This window comes from Aspergillus homomorphus, assembly GCF_003184865.1.
Source record: "Aspergillus homomorphus CBS 101889 unplaced genomic scaffold BO97scaffold_3, whole genome shotgun sequence".
Lineage (NCBI taxonomy): Eukaryota > Fungi > Ascomycota > Eurotiomycetes > Eurotiales > Aspergillaceae > Aspergillus > Aspergillus homomorphus.
The window spans coordinates 927601-949189 of NW_020291889.1; the positions used below are offsets into that span (position 1 = coordinate 927601).

Below are 21589 nucleotides of genomic sequence, written 5' to 3' on the forward strand. Positions count from 1 at the left end.
TGGGTTGGTTACACTTGATCCACAGGCGCGCAGAAGCAGGGAATTCCCGTCGACAGATGTCTGTTTGAGTTGACTAGTTGGAAATCGGGCTAACAAAGGTACGAGACAAGAACGGGGAAGGTTGGCTTCTATTGATAGGTCGCGACCAGTATTTGGAAAAGTTCCTTATCAGAATCTGGCCAGGCATGTGCTGTTCGTTCGTCGATCTCGGGGCTGTATGAGAACCAAAGTAGTGTGTTTGGGCGAGTGATGATTGTCTAGACCTTCTAAACATCGGAATCCAGACTACGTAGACAAAACTTATAGAGTCTGGGCTATATGTGCACTACGAAAAGGATTTCTCATCCGGGGCCTAGGTCAAGTCCTTCGCCTGCGGAGGGCGAACCACTAATGAAGTCTGTACGTTAGGTAACGAATGAGGACGGGTTAGTGGTAATAATGCATATATAACTATATTATGGATGTGTATCGTGTGTCATTCGTGGCCCTCTTTTTGGCCTTCTTGCCTGATATTAGCGCTGAGGGCTTATTATAATCGGAGTGGTATGTCGGAACCGTTCCAATGGTAGTAGTGATGAGTTTTGTGGTGGTAGTGGTGGTAGTAGTAGTACCTCAGATATTCTCGGCACTGGAAGTCTAGCCCGCTGGTAGGCCTTGCTTGCTATGTCCGAGACACAATAGCATTAACCGTGTAGCATGATTCATGGGTAACAGTCAGACGGTGGTGAGGCGATCGAAGCTGTGTGAGGTATTGCCCTCATCGTATGTCACCATAGTATACTAGAACTTCCATGTCCAACTTTCTCAAGGGACTGGTGCAGGGGGCACCACTGTATAGGAAAAGGGGCAAATGCGAACGGAGCCGGGGGAAGCCCATACAAGATATTACCCAATCCTTCTTACCTTGCCTGTCGTACTTAGCACCCACCCTCCCTTTTCTCCCGGCCTACTCAGTATCAGACAAATTCGTGCATGTGTCTGAATAGTTATGCTCCCGAACATCTTGGAACCGACTCATATCAGGCCAAAAGTCTCAAGTATGATGTCGAGACCCGGGATTTTAACTTATAAGACGTCAGAAGGGAAGGGCTGCCCAGTAAGGAAAGGCGTTGCAACATGATGTAACAGCAATGAGCAACAGCCGTTGGGCTGAGAGTCTAAACTGCTTCGATCCCTAGCCTCAGAGCCAGATCGGAATTGCTCCGTCATGTCCGGAACGGTGCCCAGATATTCTGTGCTGCGCAGGGGTATCAATCATGCCGAGCATATACGAGTTTGAGTGGATGCATAAAATCTCAGTTTCCCTCTCTCTACCGTTAATGCGGATCAGCAAGTCCGGGGAAGTAGGTTTATGTAAGGAACCATTCTCTTGGTTAGTCAGTGCTATTTCCGTCCCTTTCTTTGCTTTTCGCTCAGGAGGGAGGGGGCTGGACAGAAGCAAACCATTTGATAACCCTGCAGGGTTAATGCTGGTTCCTGCACAGCGTGCCTGATTTCCTGTGGCCTGGCAGTAGCGGCTTGAGAAGACCGGCTTGTGTGCCGTAGCAGTAACAGGTCTAGCTAAGAGCATGCATCGGCCCTATCGATGTCTGTTCAACGTGTACTGTACCACAGAAAATCCGGGACAACCAGTTTATGGTACCTCCGACCTGGCTGGGTGTTTGGGGTAGTAATGGATAGCATTCAATAGAAAAGCAGACTTCGTAATTGAGTTATCGCAATCAAGCCTAAGAAAGATTGATGGTGAGAGCCTCAACCTTTCATTTTAGATGGGTCTTGGAGGTCCTGATCGGAGACAAACGAAGATTGGTTTACATACCGAGAATTACTCCTAGTTATCATTGCTGGGGGATCCACATCGATCATCGCCAGTCCACCCCCGGGCCATTCCCGAGTGTACTAAGTAGCAAAGTTCACCAATGCCAGATGCAACTAAGCAAATTCAGGTAGATTAAAAAAAAAAAAAAAAAAGAGAAAGAAAAAAAGAAAGGAAAAAACCCCCGCGGGCGGCGTGGAAGTTATTCTTGAAGTTGTCGTCGGGTTAGTAGTAATGCCACCCACCACCCCCTTTTTTGTCTTACCTCTGCCCTATGTGAAACCACCAATATATTCTTCATATTGTTAAACAATTACGGCCGAGGAGGGTTAGTAACAGCGGGACCTCGGCAGCTAATCTCCATTTATTGTCCAGGGGAACATTCGGCATCTGTTCCCCTATTCAGGATCCATTATCCGGTCTCAGTTCCAATCATTTTCGGTACCATGGCTGCTTTGCACTGATCCGACCAAAGACTGTATCAATGGTCTCCGGAGAGGCTGAGATGATACGATGACAACCAACCAACCTTCAAGGGACGGAAGACAGTTTGAAGCTTCGGTGTAGCTATTTTCATATTAGATCCTCCGCACTAAGTTCCGTACTAGGTGATAGCACCTAGAAACATGGCCCCCAGTTATAGAAAGACCGGGTTTGTCGGAGAGGATACGTGCGCGACTCCCTACTGTGGACATCATCAACGCACAAACTTTGCCCGGTCGGGATTTGAAGGAGAGCCTCGTAGCATATTGTAGACACGAGAGGGGGCATCGGATTGCTGCCTCTCAGCCTCAAAACATTTCCTCACTACAAAAGTGCAAGACGTAATGACCGTGGTTCCCATGGTTGTTTGTCTTGAACGGGAGTTCTCGCTCCATCTGACCGCGGGCCATTGGAGAGCAGAGATTGGTCAGTGAGCCAAGCAATATGTGTGCGACAGGCTCCACTGGGCCTAGCGATTGATATGCTCCCGTCCCTGTGTGTCGCTTTCCCCTCACAGATGGGTGGCCGGGATGTGGGAGGGGGGTTGCAGTCCGTTTGGCAGGATGGCGTTTCTTCCTTTGGCCACGAGTTGGTACCTAAGGTTGGTTCTCGTCCTGGAGCGCGAGGTATGAATGCATCGCTTGATGAGCAATCGCATCCGCAAGCAGACATGTACTTCCACTCGGCTATGGTCGAGACTATCGGTAGTAGGAAGAAGGCGGGATCCGGCCCAGGTAACACCGCTGATGCCGGCTGATGGTTGGAAGGCTGCAGCCAACCATGCACACTTGCAGTAGTTCTTAACTGTGTTGGCTAGTCGTGGTCTGGCTGAGCAAGATCTTCCACCGACTCGTCGTCTTGCCGTTTCAGCGTAGGGAGGCCTGCACGTTTATTTGTATATTGTTTTTCTTTTCTTTTCTTTTCTTGTCTCGTCTTTGCTTTTCTTCCTCCCCCCTCCCCCAATATTTTCAATTCTGGTTCGCTCATAAGAGCACCAGATATGAATTGTCACACATCAACTGGAGGGGTAAATTCGTGTAGACACAGCGGAGCGGAGGATAACTAACTATGTAGAAGGTGGATTGGTCCTGAATAGATAGATTGATATGAAAATATGGGCCCAAGGCCGCGGGCAATCTGAAATGCGCTCATACAGTAGGACTGTGGGAGCATTTCTATGTGTTAGGAGACACACGGGGAAAAAGGTCTGGCTGGAACTGGGATTGGAGTTAATGGCAGCCGTTTCCCCCCTCCCTCACCAGACGGTGTCTACGCAACCATCCGTCTGCATGGTTAAGGCCTAGTCAGTACTAAACTACTGACTAGTACAGTCTCCCAGAAGGGGAAGGGGGCGAAAAAAGTTGGAAGGCAGCAGAAACAAAGAGGGAGGGAACATACTCTTCCCCCCTCTGCACTGAATAATTCTTTTTTTTCTCTTCTTTCATCTCTCTAAATGAAATAAGATACCCAAATGAAGATAACGTAAACAGAAACTCGCAAATTGTCTTTGTGTTCTTAATACTGCTTTTCCCTCAAGAAACACAAAGAGACACCTGTCAAAGCATTCCTCCTTTTCCAGTTCGTCCAGTTCTCTTCCTCCCTCTTGGCCCCCTCACCTGTCCGCCGCCGCCGCCGCTCCTCCCTCCCTCTCTCCACTAACCGATAACTCCTTTTTCTTGTCAATGCATAGATCAACACTCTCGCTCGCCATCTGAACGCTCACCAGTTCTCCTCCACCCCCCTCCTCCCTCCGCTCTCTTGCGTCTATTCGGCGCTTGAGTTCCTCCAGGCTCCTCACCCCAGCCATCGTGTCGTTCGTTCTAGCGACAGTGTCGCAATCCCGAACTTATGCGTTCTAGCTGCTCCTACCTTTACTTGCCTGACTACTCCAAGAACCCCTAGTTACTGAAGGGATCAGGCGAAAGAAAGAAAAGGAAAGGAAAACCCGATTCTCTTCTCCCATTGATGTCTGTGTGCAAGGGCAACAGCACTCAGGATTAACATTTCACTCCATGCTGTGACGAAGTCGACGATTCGTGACGATTGATGATTCCAACCCTTCGACAAGATGCCATTCTCCTCCTCTTCTTCGCCCTCTTCCTCCGCGCCCGAGGCGTCCACCACCCCGCTTGCAGATTATTTTTGGATAGCTGGCGTGGATGGAACAGAGGTTCTCGAGACTTATCGCAAATTAGGGGATGATTACCGAGCCAACTGTGCCACTTCGCCTGGCCCCGCCCTCACAGATACTATTGAGGAGGATGCGGATGCGGAAGAGGCCCATGATCCTCGCCTGGATAGCCTTTCCCGTCCCATCTCTATGGCGGGGAATCGTAACTCGGTCCAACGGGTCTCCACGCGCTCGGGAGAGTCCGATGCGAACGAGAACGGCTCCCACAGCAACCGGAGCAGCATGACAATCAAAGGCAATCAATCTCCACGTGGCTCCTCGTTCCTCGGAGACTTCGACTTTGACAAAGCGCTATGGAAGTTCGCGTCCGAGAGGGAGTCCTTCTTATCCGATCTCAATGTCAGTGCAGGTGCCATCACCCCTTCGACGCGCCCGCGGTCCAGGTTACGTACGCAGAAGATCGTCTCGGAGGAAGGCTCGCAGCCGACAGGCTTGATACGTTCTAGCATTGGCAGCGTGCGGCGACACATGGCCTTTCGGGATATGAACAGTATGAAGAGACAGCCGTCAATTGCTCGTCAAGGTCGGTGGCTATTATTTGTGAAAGCAACAAGCATGGGCAGCCCTGCTGACAGGACTTCATTACAGCATCCATTAGAACCTCACGACGCTTAAGTAATTACAACTCCGTTATCCCGGTCCCTCAACCCTTAGAGATCTCTCCCACCATGCATCCTTTGAAGCGGAGATTTGAACCGGTCCTACTTGATCGGTATCCCACACAAGGCATGTCTGATGAGCTAAAATTGCGAGGCAACTTCCCCGACTACGTTCCGATGTTCGCATTTCCGAATGATATCAACATTGTTTCCTCCGATCAAAGGCCCCGATCTACATGGCACGGATTCGTCATGACCACCGATAACGGCTCGCGCTTGCATGCTATATGTCTCATCATCTGGATCCCCCTTAATCAAAAAGCTGCCGATGAGCTAGAGAAACGCTGCGAGGAATGGCGGAAAGAGAATATGACGGATGAGGAGCGCGAGCTCGCGGCGAGCCTGGGCGAGAGACTGGCAAGTGAGCGCGCCAAACTTTCCCGACTCCTGGCCCAGCTCCCCACTGTTCCATCAGGTTCGGAATCACGAGAGCAGTTGGAGGACGAGATTAGTGCGGTTGAGGAGAAGATTGGCTTAATGACTGACCTCCTGCGACCGGTGCGGCATGGTGCAGCGTCTAAGATTGAAGGGCTGACTGATGGGGATACCGGCTTCTGGATACCCCGCGCATACGGCATCCTCGGCCGAGAAGAGAATATGACCAGTTTCTGGAAGGAGTGGCTGAAGGCTGTCGTTGTCCCAATGACCGATGGAGGCATTCAGCGCATCCCCCCTAGTTCTCCGCGGATGGGGGTCTGGCAACCATTGGAACGTTATGTGATGAACCTGTGCACGGAGGCATTCAGTCCAAACTCTTCCAAAACACAAGTAGAGCTGAATGTCCGGGAATTGCGTCTTTTCGCCCGCAAGGAGGCTTCCAATGAGTTACCGGGCTCTCGCAACACCGATATCTACGCGCTGTTTCGCGCTCTTTCATTGCCTAACATCGTCATCCTCCTGGAATACGCTCTGACTGAGTCGCGCATCATCTTTCTGTCGTCTCACACATCGATGCTTTATTTGGCGACGAAGGCGTTGGTTGATTTACTTTTTCCCATCCCGTGGTCGGGAGTGTTGATCCCAGTTCTCCCTGCCCGGTTGATCCAGGCTTTAGAAGCACCCTGTCCGTATATCGTGGGCATCGAACGCCGCTACGAGAAAGTCGAACTGCCGTCCGATGATTTCGTTCTGGTAGACCTTGATGCCGACCTTATCGAGAGCACGGTTCAGCCAACCCCCCTGCCCCGTCATCAGCGCAGGAAGCTTTTGTCGTTGTTGCAGCTGGCCGCGCCTCATCACAGCCGGTGTGGGGTGCCGACCGGACCGCCCGCCTATGCCGTTGAGACGTACCCGTTTGACGCTTTTATGTCGGAGAACTCTTCCATATTCACTTCCAAAGCTCAGTCCACGCAATTGGCCAAATACGTCAGCTTGAACTCTAGTGCCTTCGGCCAGACTTCTGTGGTTTCGGCCTCGTACCAGCCTTTGATCTTTAACGCCTACCTCCATGCCCGATACGAACAGGCTGCGTCCAGGGGCTATTCATCCAAGGGCTCTGACCGGCCGGGAACTGGCTCGACGTACAAGACTGGCTCGCCACCGTCTCCCCGCGATAGCTCGCCCACGTCGGGGCATTTCCCGGCATCGTCTACAGGCCCGGGCTCACGAAATGACTCGGGAAGCACTCTACAGGCTTCCTTGCGGGAGAAACGCTCCGGCCACTTCGATGCTGCGTCACGACGAAGCTCGTCGTTTGGTATCGAGATGCGCCCTGGCGTTCCCCGCCGCCCAAGCGCCCCTTTCTTAGGCCATGCCTCGAATCTGTCAGTGACTACTTTGAATACGGACCATAATTCGGGGTCTACCTACGCACCTTCTGTGTATGCGCAGTCTACAGTTGCTGCATCTACTATCGTTCCCACAAATGCGGCACAACCTATTCACAATGCCGAGGGTACTTGTTGGCTGGAAGGACATTGCTTACAGGTACAACCATGGGACGAAAAAGCTATTTGCACCATCTGTGACGATCGGGCCGAGGATGGCATGTACAAGTGTACCGCTTGCAAGGTCGTAGTCCATAGCAGGTGTGCCCTTCAGATATGCCTAGTGTGCCCGGCAGCCTTTCATCCTGAGCAAGTTCGTGCTGCGTTCGTCAGATGTTTCGCCAGCTTGTTCTACACGTACAAGAAGTTTCTTCAGCCTGCTTCGGGAGACAAGAAGAAGGCAGGTCTAACATATAGCTTCAACATGGAGGCATTCATGAAAAGTTTGCCAGGAGAACATGCGGATTACATTGCAGTATTGCAACAGACACAAGGTGGGCAATTCTGACCCGAAGCACGATATCACACAATCGCTAACGCGCTGCTAGGATTCAATGAGTTCATTGGAGACAGAGAAAGAGCCAATCCCAAATCTCGCGACCCTCGCATGGCCCTCTTTGATGAGATCATCCTCTCCAAGCGCAACCGGGGTCGCTCATCGATTTTCTCCGGCCGCAGTATGACTGATTTCTTATCCGACACTTCCAATCATCTTTGGAGGACAGCCAGTGCCACCTCATTTGCCGGGGGCAGTCGGAGTCAAAACAGTCTCTCGGGAGACTACACACGAGTCGTGATGCGAGGTTGGTCGTCCCTTTCTGCAATGAACTGTTCGGATCTAACGTCTTTATGCCATGTGATAAGCCCCAGCAAAACTTGATACCAGCTTGATGAAAGAACCCCGCATGGTTCATGGGGCGCCTCGGGTGTCGAAGACGGCAAATAACGCACGCAGAAAACCACTCCCTAAGCTCATGAACGGGCTCGCAATTTCCCCCCCGTAAAACCACATTTCATATTGGTGGCGTGTCCTTTCCGAAGGGCAATCGTTTGGCTCGACATACCGTCGTTCGACACTGGTCCGCCACGTATCCTTCCGTCAATTACCTCGTGCTGAGGATGACAACAGCGCGAAGTGGGGATGATGGATAATGAATCTTGCCCCCAGAACGGTGTCAATCAAGGAAGCACAAGTTCAATTGGCTTCTGGTTTGACCTGAAACACTCGTCGCACAGTGTCTTCAGCGCCGGTAGCGGCAGCTCACGCACCCTTTAAATCATGATGGGAATGGGGCGCCACTGTGAGAGGCTTACCAACCAACCCTTGATGCTCGACGTATCCCATTTAGCGGTGACAAATACAACCTGTCTCAGGCTCGGTTTTGTCTTCACCCCGCCGCAATTACGCCCATCCATTCAACTTGCAGAAGAGCTCCCGATCTGCTGAATTGTGCAATCATCATATCTGGGTCCCTTCGGTTTCTATGCTAGCTGATGATGCACTGGCATATCCGTGGACCCTGAAATCTTCCCTAGAGCACATACCTTACCTTATCAAATGTATACATATCTATCACACTCATACACTGACGAATACCCATACATACATTGTGCCTACATGGTTTATTTGAATGCCATGACTCTGACCTCGAAGCAATCCTTTCCCTCCATCTGTGCCGGCTTGTTGTACTGTACTTTTTGCCATTTGGGCATCGTGTCTTCTTTTTAGCTTACAATACCCCTTTGATCGGTTGGTATTTATGGTTGTTCTGTTACTCAACTTGATGCTAATTTATTACTGTCTTCTTCTCATAAACTATTGGTGGATTTTGTGTTATGTTACATACCTATTTGCACTAATACATCATCCAGCCGTGTGCCTCAGGGACGATCGACCATATTCGTTGTTGATTAGAGCTGTGGATCTGTCAGATCCAGCTCGTCCTACGTGTCAGTTTAGCCACAGGGAGGGTAGGGCTGGATTTCGGAGGATCGACGAGAGCGGATGGCTGCCTGGAAGAATGGGAGGTGTCCTGCTGAATAGTCACCCACCCGTCGTGAACGTGCCCCGTATGTATCTAGGAGGGCTCATATAGGTGGTTACCGTAGCAGGGATGTCGGCGGATGAGGTCGACCGCCAATCCGACGCCCAAGCTGGCGTTTAGCGTCGACTTCTGAGTACGACGCTGCAGTAGCATCTTGATCCGGAGCTCCGGGTAGGCACGGGAGAATCAAGACCGACCAACAGTAGGCGGACAAGATAAGACTATCGGAGGCCATTTCCCCCGTATCAAAAAAAGCTCCAGGAGCGGTGGCTCAGGGTGTCCGTGGCGACTGGGTCCAGGGTAGAAGGAATAAGAGGGGTTCAAGGGGTTGTGAGAGGCGAATGATACACATACACTACACAGATATTGGTGACTAGTGAGAGGGGGAAGTGAGATTATGATGCGTAGAAAAGGCCTGGATATGGGTGTTTAAACCGTGATGCTCGCTCGAGCGGATTGAGAATGATTGACTGAATATGCTGACGAGTTGAGTGAGTGACAGACTGGTTGGGAACCTCCAGGAGCCTGCCAGTGTCTTCTTCTGGAAGCCTTCAAAGGAATTGAAATGATTCTTGGTACCAGTCCTGGAGCTGTGCACTCAGGGCTCCAGCCTCCAGGAGGGCTGCAGGCTGCTCAGGGAGGCTGCTGGGTATACTTGCTTATTGTATATAGTGGACAGTGATTGGCGGAGAAATCGCCTCCGCTGCCCCCCGGCCGGCGGAGGCAGAATTCCGGGGAAATTCAGCCGTCTTTCCACTTTCCACTTGCTTCCCCATCTTCTCGTTTGGTCTCCTCCTTGTCTGGCCCGCTACCGCCCAATATTACCTTTTCATTCTCTCATATCTCCTCCCCACCCTTGTCCTTTCCCTCTCTCTTTCTCTTCCTTTTTTCTCCGATCCTAGCAAATGTCGTCTTTTTCTCTCTGGTCTCTTTCCGCTCATCCCCCTCAGTCTTCCAAACTTTGCTTATCCTTCCGCGCTGTTCATCCGCTCTCGCCTTCACCTCCACATCGGTCCTCTCCTACCCGTCCCCTGATTACCTGCTAGGACCTTCTTAGGGGGGTAAGAATTGGTCACGCATCATTCGCTACCCATCTGCTATATATCTACCAACTCCCTCTCCTCCCCATCTTCCCGCACTAGAAGAGGGCAAAGTTATTACCCCGGTCGTTTTTCACTCGGACTGCAGCGGACAGCCTAGTGTGTCCCAATAGCGTGTGTGGCTGGCCAACTTGTATGCGACTGCCCGCCTCGCAAACCTGAACTTCACTTAACCCTCCTTCCGATCACACCTCTCAACGTCCCGTGTCTGAACGCCGGCCTGAACAATACGTATTGATTCTGATTTCTCTTCCTTCGATCTGGTTGCCGTCGAGACCAAGTATGAGAACGGGCAGTAGACTGCGTGTGCGATGAGATGATGCAGACTGCCCTTCAACAGCCCGTGGGGATGACGCTGTTGGCTGATGCCGCCACGTCCCTCACGGCTCTTAAAGGTTCAACCTCGATTTCGGTTTCTGCTTCCCCGGCTCCAATTACACCCCCGGAGTCGACACGGACCGTGATCACCCTTTTCACCCCCGGCCAGGAGGGAATCGTGCAGGTCATTGCGGATATTCTTGGCAAGCCATGGACGACCCAAACCTCCTTGTCTGCCCTCGGGAGGGGCAGTAATGCAGTGGTTGTCGGCATTTTGGCCACGAAAGACCTGGCTCGGGACCTGCAAGAAGGCGATCACGCAGCATGGATCCTGGTCAACACACACTGTGTTGATGATGGCTCATTCCCGGAGGAAGCGCTGAGCGACTGCTGCCATTACGAATTCTTATACTCACTCCGGAGTCCCTTCTTTCGCCGGGACCTAACCCGGTTTCTCTCCTTGATCCTTGGTCAAACTCGTCCCCACGAGGATCTCAAAACCAAAAGCCGGACAAATTTCATTTCGACAACTTTCCCGGACGTCCATGCTGCGCTACCGAATCTGGACATACTCTCCGTGGGCTCGGATGCGGTGGAAATTCGTGTAGACTTGCTGGTGGATCCTACACCTCCGTCGCCAGATACTTCGAGTGCGGTGCCGAGCCTACGGTATGTTGGACAGCAGTTAATGTTATTGCGGCAGCATACGGAACTGCCAATCATATTCACCACTCGTTGTACGAAGGAAAATGGCAAGTTCCCGATGGATGACCCTCATCTCTTCTACCGCTATCTGCGTCGCGCCATTCAATGGGGGGTGGAATATATCGATGTGGAGTTGTGGCTGCCAGAATCAATCCGCCAACGGTTGGCAGCGGAGAAGGGCAACAGCATCATCATGTCAGCCTTTCATGATTTTTCGGGGACGTGGAGGTGGACGTCACCCGAAGCGCCACGGATCTATGCGCAAAGCGCAAAGTACGCAGATATTGTCAAGATGATCGCGATGGTGACGACGATCGAGGCCAATTACGAGCTTGAGTATTTCCGGTCGGAGATTCGTAAGAGCCACGGCACGTATCCCCTGCTGTCGGCGGTCAACATGGGCCAGTTAGGCCAATTGTCGCGAGCGCTCAATACAGTATTCTCGCCCATCACGCACCCGTTGCTGCCGATGATTGCGGCTCCGGGCCAGCTGACAGCGGCGGAGATCAACGAGGCACTTCACATCATGGGCCAGCTGCCGAAACGCGACCTGTATGCGATTGGATCGTTTCGGGCGACGCCACAGTCCATGTTTATGGAGAAATGTTTCAACGAGTTGAGCCTACCGCACACATTGACCTCAATTGACCGCGGACCGATAGGCTCGGTCGAGCGAGTGCTCACGCAGCCCACGTTCGGAGGTGCCTCGGTGCATCCACCAATCCCGAGCGGCACCGGTTGCATCCCAGCCGTGAGCGAGGCGGCGCGAGCGATCGGGCTTGTGGACACGATTGTGGCCGGACCGCAGGGGCCGCAGAATTCACTAGTCGGGGAGAACGCGACGTGGAAGGGCATCCGAGCTACCCTGACCCGCGATTATGTGCCGTCGGCGTATCAAGGCCGGACAGCAATCCTGTTGGCGGGGAGCGAGAGTGAAGCATCGGCGGCCATTTATGCCCTGCGCAGCTTGGGAGTGGGTGCGATCCACACGGTAGGCTTCCGGGCCCGGGGTCCCTTGGCAGCGGGGCTCGAGCCCTTCACGTCGATTCAGTCCGTCAAGCGGGTTGAACAGCCGTTTGTCATGATCTCTGCGTTACCTCCAGAAAAGTCATTGCTGGTACAGCCGCTGTTGCGGCATTACCGGACCAGTGGGCGGTCTTCGCCGCCCTCGACCCGGGGTAAGGTCTATCTCGACTTGACTCGGGGTGAGCGCACGGGCGATCCTGTAAGTGTTGCTGTGCGTGCCGGGTGGACTGCATATGGAATTGAGGATGTGGACGCGTGGACGACAGTGGAGACGCTGCGCTTGCTGGTGGGCCAGAATGTGCCATTTGACTTTGTGCGGATGGCATCAGGACGGGTCTTTTGATATGTGTCTCCTTTTTTTTTTTTTTTTTTTTTGGATCCGGTTGCATCTGTAGAAGGAGCTCTACCTTTCTGTCACTTTGGCTGTTTTGTCGTTGGTGACAAGCGAGAGGAGGGGAGACCGGGATTGGTTACTATATACTGGTTTGGGCCGGGAGTTGCATGGTGTACTTGAGTAGATTGTTTGTACCTATTCTGAATCAGCCAGTCAATGGCTGCCGGCATGAATGACATGAAACCAGACTGATTTTCTCGATGGACCAGGGGTGGGGAGAGGGGGGAAAAGGCGGAGAAGAGGGAAAGAAAAGGCAGGGATCTACATCTGGGGTAAAAGGAGGTGCAGAAGTATGAAAAGTTCGACTCAGTAAATACTGTCTATAGTAGAGTAAACTTGGGTGGATATAGCCATTATCCATCATCCAGCGGACGGGGATCCGTGCTAGAAGCGGGAAAATCCCGGGGGATTTGGTTGGTGTCCAACTATCTATCCATGGTGTGCCCCTGCAGCTTCCCCTCTCCAAGCTTTCAACCTCGCTAACTGACCGACTGACTTGCCTGAGCATTTCCTTTTCGTCAACCTCCTTCAATTGGTAAAAAGGTAAATATGCAGGGGCCCTAACCATTCATTATAAATGAATCCCTCATACAGAGAAACGGCTGTTGAGTGCTTATAATTATCTTGAACCAACTAACAACCCTTCCCCCCCGCATCAACCCCCCCGCTAAGCCTTTTTCACTCTTTAGGTTCCACTCGGCTTCTCCGCGTTTCCTGTGCAGCCAATAAATCCGGGGGTGCTGTTTCTTCTTCTCCTCTCTTTTCCCTTCTCTTCTTTATTGCCTACTCTTTCCCTCTTCCTTCCCCATCCCCCGTCCCCGGTCTTGACTGTCTTTCAAGTTCTCTCCTTCTTTCTCCCTTCATCCTCCCTTCACCCTTCCAGTCTTCTTTTTTCTATTCATGTTATAGAGAATGCCATGTCCCGCCCCCAGGTCAGCATCGACCGTCTCACTCCCCGACGTGCCAATGCCGAGCCCCGTGAATCGATGAACTGTAAATCCTGTCGGAAACGCAAGGTAAACATTATCCGACCTGTCCCAAAATTACCCGCTGACGACTTCGCCCTCGCTTGTTTTTTCGCTTCAGATCAAATGCAACCGTCTGCGCCCCAGCTGTGAGGCCTGCAAGGTCTTCCAGTGTCCCTGCATCTACGGTTCGTTGCTTCCCTGTTCATTTGTTTGGACCTGGATGTTCTCTGTCGCCTGAGCAGGCCATATATGCACTAGTCGAGGTACCCTTCCTGACTTTTCCCTGCTCCTCCACTAGATGCTGTGCCCAAAAAACGCGGGCCCAAGACCGATGTGCTGGAGGCTTTGTTAAAGCGCGTTGACGGACTTGAGAAACGACTGCAGGAGGATTCCCCTATTTCTCCGGTCTCGTCTGTCTCACCCATCAAGTCGGTGGAGCAACAACAACAACAGCAGCAGCAGCAGCAACAGCAGCAGCAACAGCAACAGCACCCCCCGCCATTGTTGCCTCCGGCCTCGGTGGGCTTCCAACAGCCCCCACCGCCGCAGTGTTATGGACCCCCGCCTCGGTTACCCGACGCCATGCTCGACACCTATTTTGCTCGCCTTCATGGTAAGCCTTACTGGATTTTGGATGAATCCCAAACCCGGCAGCGCCATCAAATGGGTCAATTGCCTGCGCATTTGTCCATGGCTATTTACGCCTTGACGTCACGGTATTTGCATTCCCCATCCTTCCATGCACGAAGCGTTCGCACTAAAACGATATTGCAGCTATACCAATCCCAACCCGGTCCTCGGCAGTCAGGAGTATGCGCGACAAGCCCGTCGGCTGGTGGACGTTGATAATCCCTCTATCGACGGCACACAGTCCCTTTTATTGCTCTCCCAAACCTTTTTCGCCCATGGCTGTGGGAAAACGGCCTACATGGTCCTCTGTAGGTCTATTCCGATTCTGGTTAAAGGACCGAAACTAATTCCCTGTCAGCCAATGCGGTGGCCATGGCCTTAGCCTTGGACCTATATCGCGAGGTCTCCACTCCGACCCTGCCCGCCTCCGAACGCGAGATGCGACGCCGCCTGTTTTGGACCGTCTACATTATGGACCGCTTCCTGACTTGTGGCTCCAAGCGACCTTGTCTAATTGCAGACCACTCTATTGCACTGCGGCTACCGGGCATCGGCTCAGAGACCGGGGAAAGCTTCAATCCCGTCGGCCCTAACATCCAGTACACTCCCGACCGCCGCAAGGGTCCCGGAGGCCCAACCCTGTTAGTCGACATCACGCGCATACTAGGCGTCACTCATCGCTATCTGGCAGCCGGGGGTGTCAAAGGCGACTCCCATTTCCCCTGGCATGCGTTGTCCAATTTGTCCAAAATTCGACAGGAGCTAGACCTGTGGGCCGCGGGGACGCAGGATCTGTTCGCCTCGATCGAAACACTCTTCGGCCACACGGAGAGCACACTTCTACTCCTGAGCAAGTTAATTTATCATCTGGTCCATTGCCTACTCTATCGCCCCTTCCTCCCCATCGATCTAGTAGAGTTGCGTGGCACCGGCCAACATCAGTCCTGGCAGATTGAGGCGACCACGCTCTGCTTCTCGCACGCCAACGCCATCGCGGAGCTAGTTGAATTGGCTCGACACGCGCCACGCCTTGAATGGCCTTCACTTGTGGCATACTGCGTTTGTACCGCCGGCACGGTACATGTGCACGGGGTGCACTATCATGGGCGGGAAGGCGAAGTTTTTGCCTCCAGTGCCGACTTTCTGACTCGCGAAATGCATCAGCTGGCCTGGCTGCGGCAGTACTGGGCAGGGGTACAACATCAACGGGAAATGCTGCAGCGTATTACCACCTGCCATGCCGACTTAGTGCGCACAATGGCAGCTCGCCCCGTCCGTTTTGCCCCCGTTTTCCACCTCGAGGACTTCTTCGATCGGTATCCCGGCTTGGCTGTTGAGAGTGGACATTTGCGGTTGGTGGATCGGGATGAATCGTGAGTCGTTAGCCCAGACCAGTCTGCTCGGAAAAGAGTTCTGTTAACTTGTTATGATAGTCTTCCACTTTTCGACCGACAGGACATCTCAGGCGGGTTCATATACCCCGCTACAGGGACGCTCCCCTCCCAAGGACGGTCGTCCATAAGCTTCCAGTCGTCGCAGGCGTCTCCACCGTGGGGCCCTGGGCCTGAATTAGCTCTTCCGGAAAGCAGCCTTGGATTCTCTCCAGGAGTGAGCAATTCCCCAGCGGCATTTTTGTCAGAACCTTCCTTTACTGCCCCAACGCCACCAGCCCAGCCGCAGTATGCGACGTTTCCATTCGAGGCCACGCCTGGCGCCCCGGCATTAACACCAGACGCGCCATCTCAAGGCAGCTCTGGCACTGTCACCGGAGGCGGGCCCGGAACGAGCGAAGGAGAAAAAGATCCATTCCTCAGTCTTCTGGAGCAGTTAGCAGAGAATGAGCATTCTCATGGCGGGCCCAGTGAATTGGACTTCTTCTTGGGCGAGGGATTGGATCCGATTCCGGTCCCGGACAATCATTTGACGGGCCCGAGCAGCTTGCCCGAACCTGAGTGAAAGGCGATGCTCGTTCGTGGTTTCGGCCCGCCTTTCTTTTTATCCGATAAATAGATTTGGATAACTTACAGAGCGTTTCGGACGTACCGCAAACAGATGGCCAGGTCATGATATCATACCACGTGATCGTGACAGTGACATCGGGGCATGTGACGATGCGGGGAGAAACTGCAGCACTTCCTCCTGCCCTTGATTATCGTCTTTAGCAAAACATGGACTTCCAAATTGACGCTCTCGCCACGGCCAACAACTGGGTCCACGGCGCGCCGACACGGCCATTTACCGGCATTGTGAGCCTATACATGGCCGATCAGCTGTCCGCAGAAACGGCCGCGCGGGAAATTGTCAGTGTGATCAACGAGTTGTACTATGGCGGAGACAGCGAGCTAGTCGGTATGCGATCGTGGGCCTAATAATATCTTCTTATTGATACCCTGGTAGAGGAGAATCTCGTCGATCTGTGGCGAACAATCACGCATACTTCTAAGACCCTCGCGCGATCGATATGTATGCGAGAGCCGGTTTCGACTGAACAAAAGCCGTCATTGATCAATAACTCCTCACCACATACCGCTCCTACAGTCACGCAATGCGACTTGCAACCCGACAGGCCGTACTACCCGCCCACCCCGGCGCAACGTAAACTTCTTACGCTTCTCAAGATTATCACGACTTTTCCCACTACGGATCCCATGCCCGGCACAATGGCCGGGATCAGCCATCATCACCACCCGTCTTTGTCGCCCTATCTCGGCGCCACGGCCTTCTCCTCCTCGTCATCATACTATGATTCATCGAGTAGCAGTCACAGCTACTGGGGCGGCACGCACGTTGATGACGCAGAAACACGAACCAAGTGTAAAAGGGGGATACGCTGGGCCGCTTTGCCGTTTTTCCGCGAGGTAATCGCCGAGGTTTTCCAGGAAGATGCTCCGGGAGATTGGTTTCATCGGCCATCACAATCACGGCATACCGCGCCTGCGCCTGCCCGTGAGGAATCACATTGCGTAGCACCACATCCTTCTGCGAGACCACCCGGAACAAGTACACCCATCGAGCCCTCGCCTTCACTTAATCCCAGTTACAAGCCTATTTCCAAGCACTCCAAAAGCCTCCTTCCGAAAGTCGGCTTTGGCGTGTTCGAAAGTGAAGCCTGGCTCAACCTCACCTCGTTCTTAGCGATCATGAGCAAAGAATCCATCCTCGACGGTCTGGATGACGTTGCTCTCGTCATGATGGGCTCTGTTTTGGGCAGTGAGGGAAAGACTCTCTTCGCACCTACTTCTGGAATGGCTAGTGGAATGACCAGCCATCCCCACGGCCAAAATGGGAATCATTACCCTAATCTTCATCAGACCCAACCTGACAGAAACGCGAGTCACACTATCACCAAACACTGTCTCGATCTCTATGTCTCCGCTGCATCGATATGGGCTGTGATCATAGGCGACAATATCTGGAAGCGCAGAGGAGAAGACGCGGGGAACGAGTTCGTGGTCGGGCTGACTTTGGACGTTGATGATGCCGAGGATGGTGTATCAGCTATGTCGAGGGCGACCGCCTCCCAGGCATTAGGGGCCGGTCCAAGAGATGCTACTTCGACCGAATCATGCTTATCAAACACAACCGCAAGAACCAAGGCCAAAGCCGAAGAGCAAACCCCGAGAGAAGACGGCAGGACCGCGATTTCCCGCCGGACCTGGGACGCGTGGACTGGGCGTCTCCGAGCTGTCAGCTGTCGCGAGGATCTAGCAGCATCGACCAGATTCATTGCTGCGGAGGCGGCAGATGTGATGTTCAGGGCATGTTCAAAGTCGGATGTATAATCTAGTCAAAAGACGGGATATAACCGGAAGGAGATAGTCGGGATCTCAGCTGTATGTGCACAAAATCAACAGCGAAGTTCTAAGATATTCCAGTAGGCTTGGACGCACCGCTTGGGTGTTAATATAGTAGGTGGCCGGAACGTTAATACAATCGATGTGGTCGAATTTTCTGGGCGACCAGATCCTCACTTTGAATAACAGGCAGGAAACACTATGTGTAGCGTCAGTTGGGCACTGAAACACTTTCCGGCTAGGCTCATATAGTGGAGCACTGGAGATGTATCCAGTTCCACCAGCTGGGCCTATGACTGCAATGTTTTCCGCTGCTTCGCCAATCACGAAAATTACAGCTTCGGTGGTAGACGAGAATAGCATATGTACACAATTTGGCACTGGGTCGTATGTATATGGGTCGTATAACGTCACAGATTAATGCATTTCCTTTTCCCGTAAGAAGAGACAGAGAGATTCTATGATCTGGGCCGATATTTTGACCCGATATGTTAAAAATGATTGTATGTTCCTAGGAGAACTTCACTCCCTTACTCGGATCCCACGTCCCTCCTGCCCCGCCGGCAGCTCCAAATCGAATGCCCACCTCCGGCGTCCACATCCCCGGTGTCATTGGGGGTCGCGCATTGGCCCGGGTCGGTTGCGGCGCAGTCATGGGTTCCGCGCGGAGCGGCTGCGGAAGTGGCTGTTGCGGTGTAGTTGGGATTGCTACCGGGATGGGAGCGGGTGCGGTGTATGTCTGCCGGGCTGGTTGTTGTAGGGTTACAGGTGCTGGGTTGTATGCCTGCTGTGGAGTTTGATTATACTGCTGGCTGGTCGGGGTTGGTGATGTATATGATGGCTGCTGCTGCTGCTGCTGCTGACGAATAGGTGGAGAGATGTTCAATGTCGCCATTGCGGCGGCACTAGAGATATCTCTGCACAGGTAATTAGTTCGGTCAGTAGGAGTGACGGGGTGCCGGGCGGAGCCACTCACCCTTCTATCTGGCTAGCTTCCATCCTCCGCTTGTGCACAAAAGCCTTACAATCGTCGCGAAACCGTCCGACGATTTTGGCCAAGTCGTTGTAGAATTTTCGGCCGACTTCGATGTTGGAGATAATCTCCTTATACTTCAAGTATCCGTTCTCCAATTCCTGCAAGGCACGTTCCCGCTCCTTTGTCGATGCATCACCCGTATGCGCGCGTGAGAAGGCTCGGTTAGCCTCGCAGATTCGCGCTGCGAGCTGGTCCTGTTCCTGCTGCTCCTCCGCTACCATTTGCAAATCGGTATCATAGAGGCGGAGCTGCTCTTCAAACAGATCTTCGAATTGACTGGCTTGAATTGGCTGCATAGGAAACTGGCGTTCCAAGCGTGCAGTCTCATTGATCAGTGCCTGGCCTGGGGGGATAGTCAGTTCTGGTTTCCGGGACGCCATGCATAGAGCTATTCTCCTTACTGATATCATCCGCCCTCGCCTTGTCCTTCAAAGCTTGCACCTGTCGCTTTCGACGGCTTTCCAGTCGGCTTACCTCGCTCAAGCATCCACGCAGTCGTGTCACCTCCCACTCGACCTCAGGCGGAATCGCACCCCGTCGACTGCTGGGAACGTACATTTCCAGGTCCCGGTTTGTGCCAGTCAAGACGCGAAACACCGCCTCCGAGTCTCTCAGCTTCTGTTCCACGAGGTTGTCGCTGCTCTGAGCTGACGTAAAGTACCCTTCGATCTCCCGTGATGTCGTGTAGAGCTTAGAAGCTGCTTCCTCGGACGATGCACGTGTCCACCGATCGGTGCCATACCTTCGGCGCGATGCGTCATCTTCTGCCTTCTCGGCGGCAAGAAGCTCCACTCCTTCGGTGTATACCGCTCTGTCGTTGCCCTTAACCTTGGCTGTATCCTCAAGAGACCTACGCAACCGGTACAGGCCATCCTGCTGGCGCATCTCTTCTGCGTGAGAGACCAGAGTCGGGGGTAGTCCCAGCGGCTTCTCGAGTGCCTGCAGGGAGCCTGGAAGATTCAAGGATGACAGCAGGCTGGTCTGTCAGCAGCTGCACCGAAGCGAGAATTCGGGGGCACTTACTCGCGCAACTTGTCCGTCATGGTTTCCAATTCTCCAATTATGGTCTCGTTGAGCAGTCTATCCCTCCGATCGGAGTAGATACTGGCCGCAATATGCACCGCGTAAGGCACTAATTTTGTAAATAGAGGCTGGCCCAAAGGCCCGTTTTGCCCAAGCAATGAGATCGCATCTGTTACCTGCGACGGTGCTTTCGCGGCCACCATGCATGCGCGGTCGATCAATTTCAGCTCCGACTTCGGTGGCACGGGGTTCAGATAGATGATATCATTATCCTTCTCCGCGCGCTTCAAATCCTCTGTGACGCGGCTCTTGAGCCCTTGCAGATCCCCTAGTACTGTACGATTAATCCAGCGCGACTCCTTCAGTGCCTCGTTCACACAGAGCTCGCTGTCCTTTAGCCGTGCCACCTCCTCGCCATATTTGCGTTTCTCTAAACAATCCAATGACTGTCGATACTGTGCCGCCGCCGCGAAGTGATGGTGTTTAGCGGTCATGTGATGAATCCACTCCGGACTGATTGCGTTCGACTTAACGGCATGATCTCCCGCATCGGCATAGAAGTCTGAAACTTTCGCAGCTAGTCGAGCAATCGAGGCGTCTTTCAGCCCGTCCTTCACGGCTTTCTGCCAGAAACATTCCTGGGCTTGCGCTAGAAGAAGCTGTTCCAGGCTTTGAAGGGTCATCTCGTCCATGTCTTCCGGTGGAGATGTACGGAGATCGGGTAGAATGTCGGATCGTAGGTGGACCAGAACTCCCGCAGACTGGCAGAAGTAGTTACATGCCTGTTTTAGTCCGTCGGCAGTTGTTCGATTGACGGAGAACGCGAGCTGCGAGTAAAGGGCTGCGAGGTTATATATGATATTGGCGAGTTCAAATCGGATATTATTCTGCGAGACTGTATAGCACGCGGTATGTCAGCTTGAAGGGATTGTTCTTGTCAAAGTACTTTGAGCCGTTCGGTTTTCACATACTTGGTCTCGAGGTATTGAATCCGAAAGCCGGGTACCATGGGAATTCCACGCCAACCTAAGAACAATTGAGCTATCAGCGCAACTCTTTCTCCGATTCAATGAGCTCCCTGGTTCTTGGGTGTATGAAGGTTTCTCCTCCTTCAGAAAAGGCATGAGTGACAATCGCTTACGTCGACTGGGAATTTCCCGCCTAGCCATTTCAGCTGCGCAGCATACGTAACAAGCCGACTGATCCCGCTGACATGTGCCTCCTGAACATTAATCGCTTCACTGCGTAGCCGGTCGATGATCAGGAGATCTTCGGCGAACATATCCGGACGTTGGTCATATTTTGAGGAAATGTACTGTGTGATGGCATCGGATAGGGAGACTGGGTGTGAACGCCGAAATGGGATCTGGAGGATATTACTGTGCCAGGATTAGCAGATGCCACAGGGCGAGAAAGTGGTTTCACATACGATGTCATCGTGTTCGTCGATTGAGCGCATGAGGTGGGCAAGAAAGGTCGGCTGCTGGCGGGGAAGTTTTGTTGACGGAAAAGCCCAAGCCCAACCCCCGCCGGGGCAACGCATGACGTCCATATAGATGCCTGAGGCAGAACACGATCGTCAGCTGGGCCTAGGAATAACATCATGAATTGATACAAGCAGATATCAACATAATT

General features: G+C 52.8%; 5 protein-coding genes across 5 annotated transcripts; 4 read left to right on the forward strand and 1 right to left on the reverse strand.

The window, feature by feature from the left end:
* Nucleotides 1–4367: 4367 nt before the first annotated feature.
* BO97DRAFT_420809 (dDENN domain protein) lies at nt 4368–7919 on the forward strand (the record flags this gene model as incomplete). The annotated part of the gene is made up of 4 exons (XM_025696682.1): nt 4368–5013; nt 5079–7409; nt 7464–7718; nt 7780–7919. 4 exons carry the CDS (start codon nt 4368–4370, stop codon nt 7917–7919), a joined length of 3372 nt encoding a protein of 1123 aa, XP_025555664.1.
* A 2457-nt stretch (nt 7920–10376) lies between these two features.
* BO97DRAFT_383071 (pentafunctional AROM polypeptide) lies at nt 10377–12452 on the forward strand (the record flags this gene model as incomplete). Its single annotated transcript, XM_025693338.1, has 1 exon — nt 10377–12452. One exon carries the CDS (start codon nt 10377–10379, stop codon nt 12450–12452), a length of 2076 nt encoding a protein of 691 aa, XP_025555665.1.
* Nucleotides 12453–13420: 968 nt separating this feature from the next.
* Nucleotides 13421–16057, forward strand: BO97DRAFT_420811 (transcription factor domain-containing protein; the record flags this gene model as incomplete). Its single annotated transcript, XM_025696683.1, has 6 exons — nt 13421–13519; nt 13590–13656; nt 13770–14187; nt 14246–14409; nt 14460–15474; nt 15535–16057. 6 exons carry the CDS (start codon nt 13421–13423, stop codon nt 16055–16057), a joined length of 2286 nt encoding a protein of 761 aa, XP_025555666.1.
* Nucleotides 16058–16163: 106 nt separating this feature from the next.
* BO97DRAFT_136436 (uncharacterized protein) lies at nt 16164–17906 on the forward strand. Its single transcript, XM_025690076.1, has 2 exons — nt 16164–16450; nt 16499–17906. Exons 1-2 carry the CDS (start codon nt 16270–16272, stop codon nt 17881–17883), a joined length of 1566 nt encoding a protein of 521 aa, XP_025555667.1. The 5' UTR covers nt 16164–16269; the 3' UTR covers nt 17884–17906.
* Nucleotides 17907–18044: 138 nt separating this feature from the next.
* BO97DRAFT_402907 (putative pH signal transduction protein PalA) lies at nt 18045–21403 on the reverse strand. Its single transcript, XM_025694613.1, has 7 exons — nt 21384–21403; nt 21096–21333; nt 20926–20980; nt 19955–20849; nt 19333–19907; nt 18872–19274; nt 18045–18812 (listed from the first exon to the last, which is right to left on the reverse strand). The coding sequence occupies exons 1-7, from the start codon at nt 21389–21391 to the stop codon at nt 18407–18409; spliced, it is 2580 nt and encodes an 859-aa protein (XP_025555668.1). The 5' UTR covers nt 21392–21403; the 3' UTR covers nt 18045–18406.
* Nucleotides 21404–21589: the final 186 nt, after the last annotated feature.

What these genes read in the sequence shown, in the direction of transcription:
- BO97DRAFT_136436 (XM_025690076.1), top strand. Translation starts at nt 16,270, where the DNA reads ATGGACTTCCAAATTGACGCTCTCGCCACGGCCAACAACTGGGTCCAC. An exon ending in CGGAGACAGCGAGCTAGTCG is followed by an intron (nt 16,451 to 16,498) that starts GTATGCGATCGT and finishes ATACCCTGGTAG; the next exon opens with AGGAGAATCTCGTCGATCTG.
- BO97DRAFT_402907 (XM_025694613.1), bottom strand. An exon ending in ATTCAATACCTCGAGACCAA is followed by an intron (nt 20,850 to 20,925) that starts GTATGTGAAAAC and finishes CGTGCTATACAG; the next exon opens with TCTCGCAGAATAATATCCGA. An exon ending in GAAGCTAGCCAGATAGAAGG is followed by an intron (nt 18,813 to 18,871) that starts GTGAGTGGCTCC and finishes TTACCTGTGCAG; the next exon opens with AGATATCTCTAGTGCCGCCG.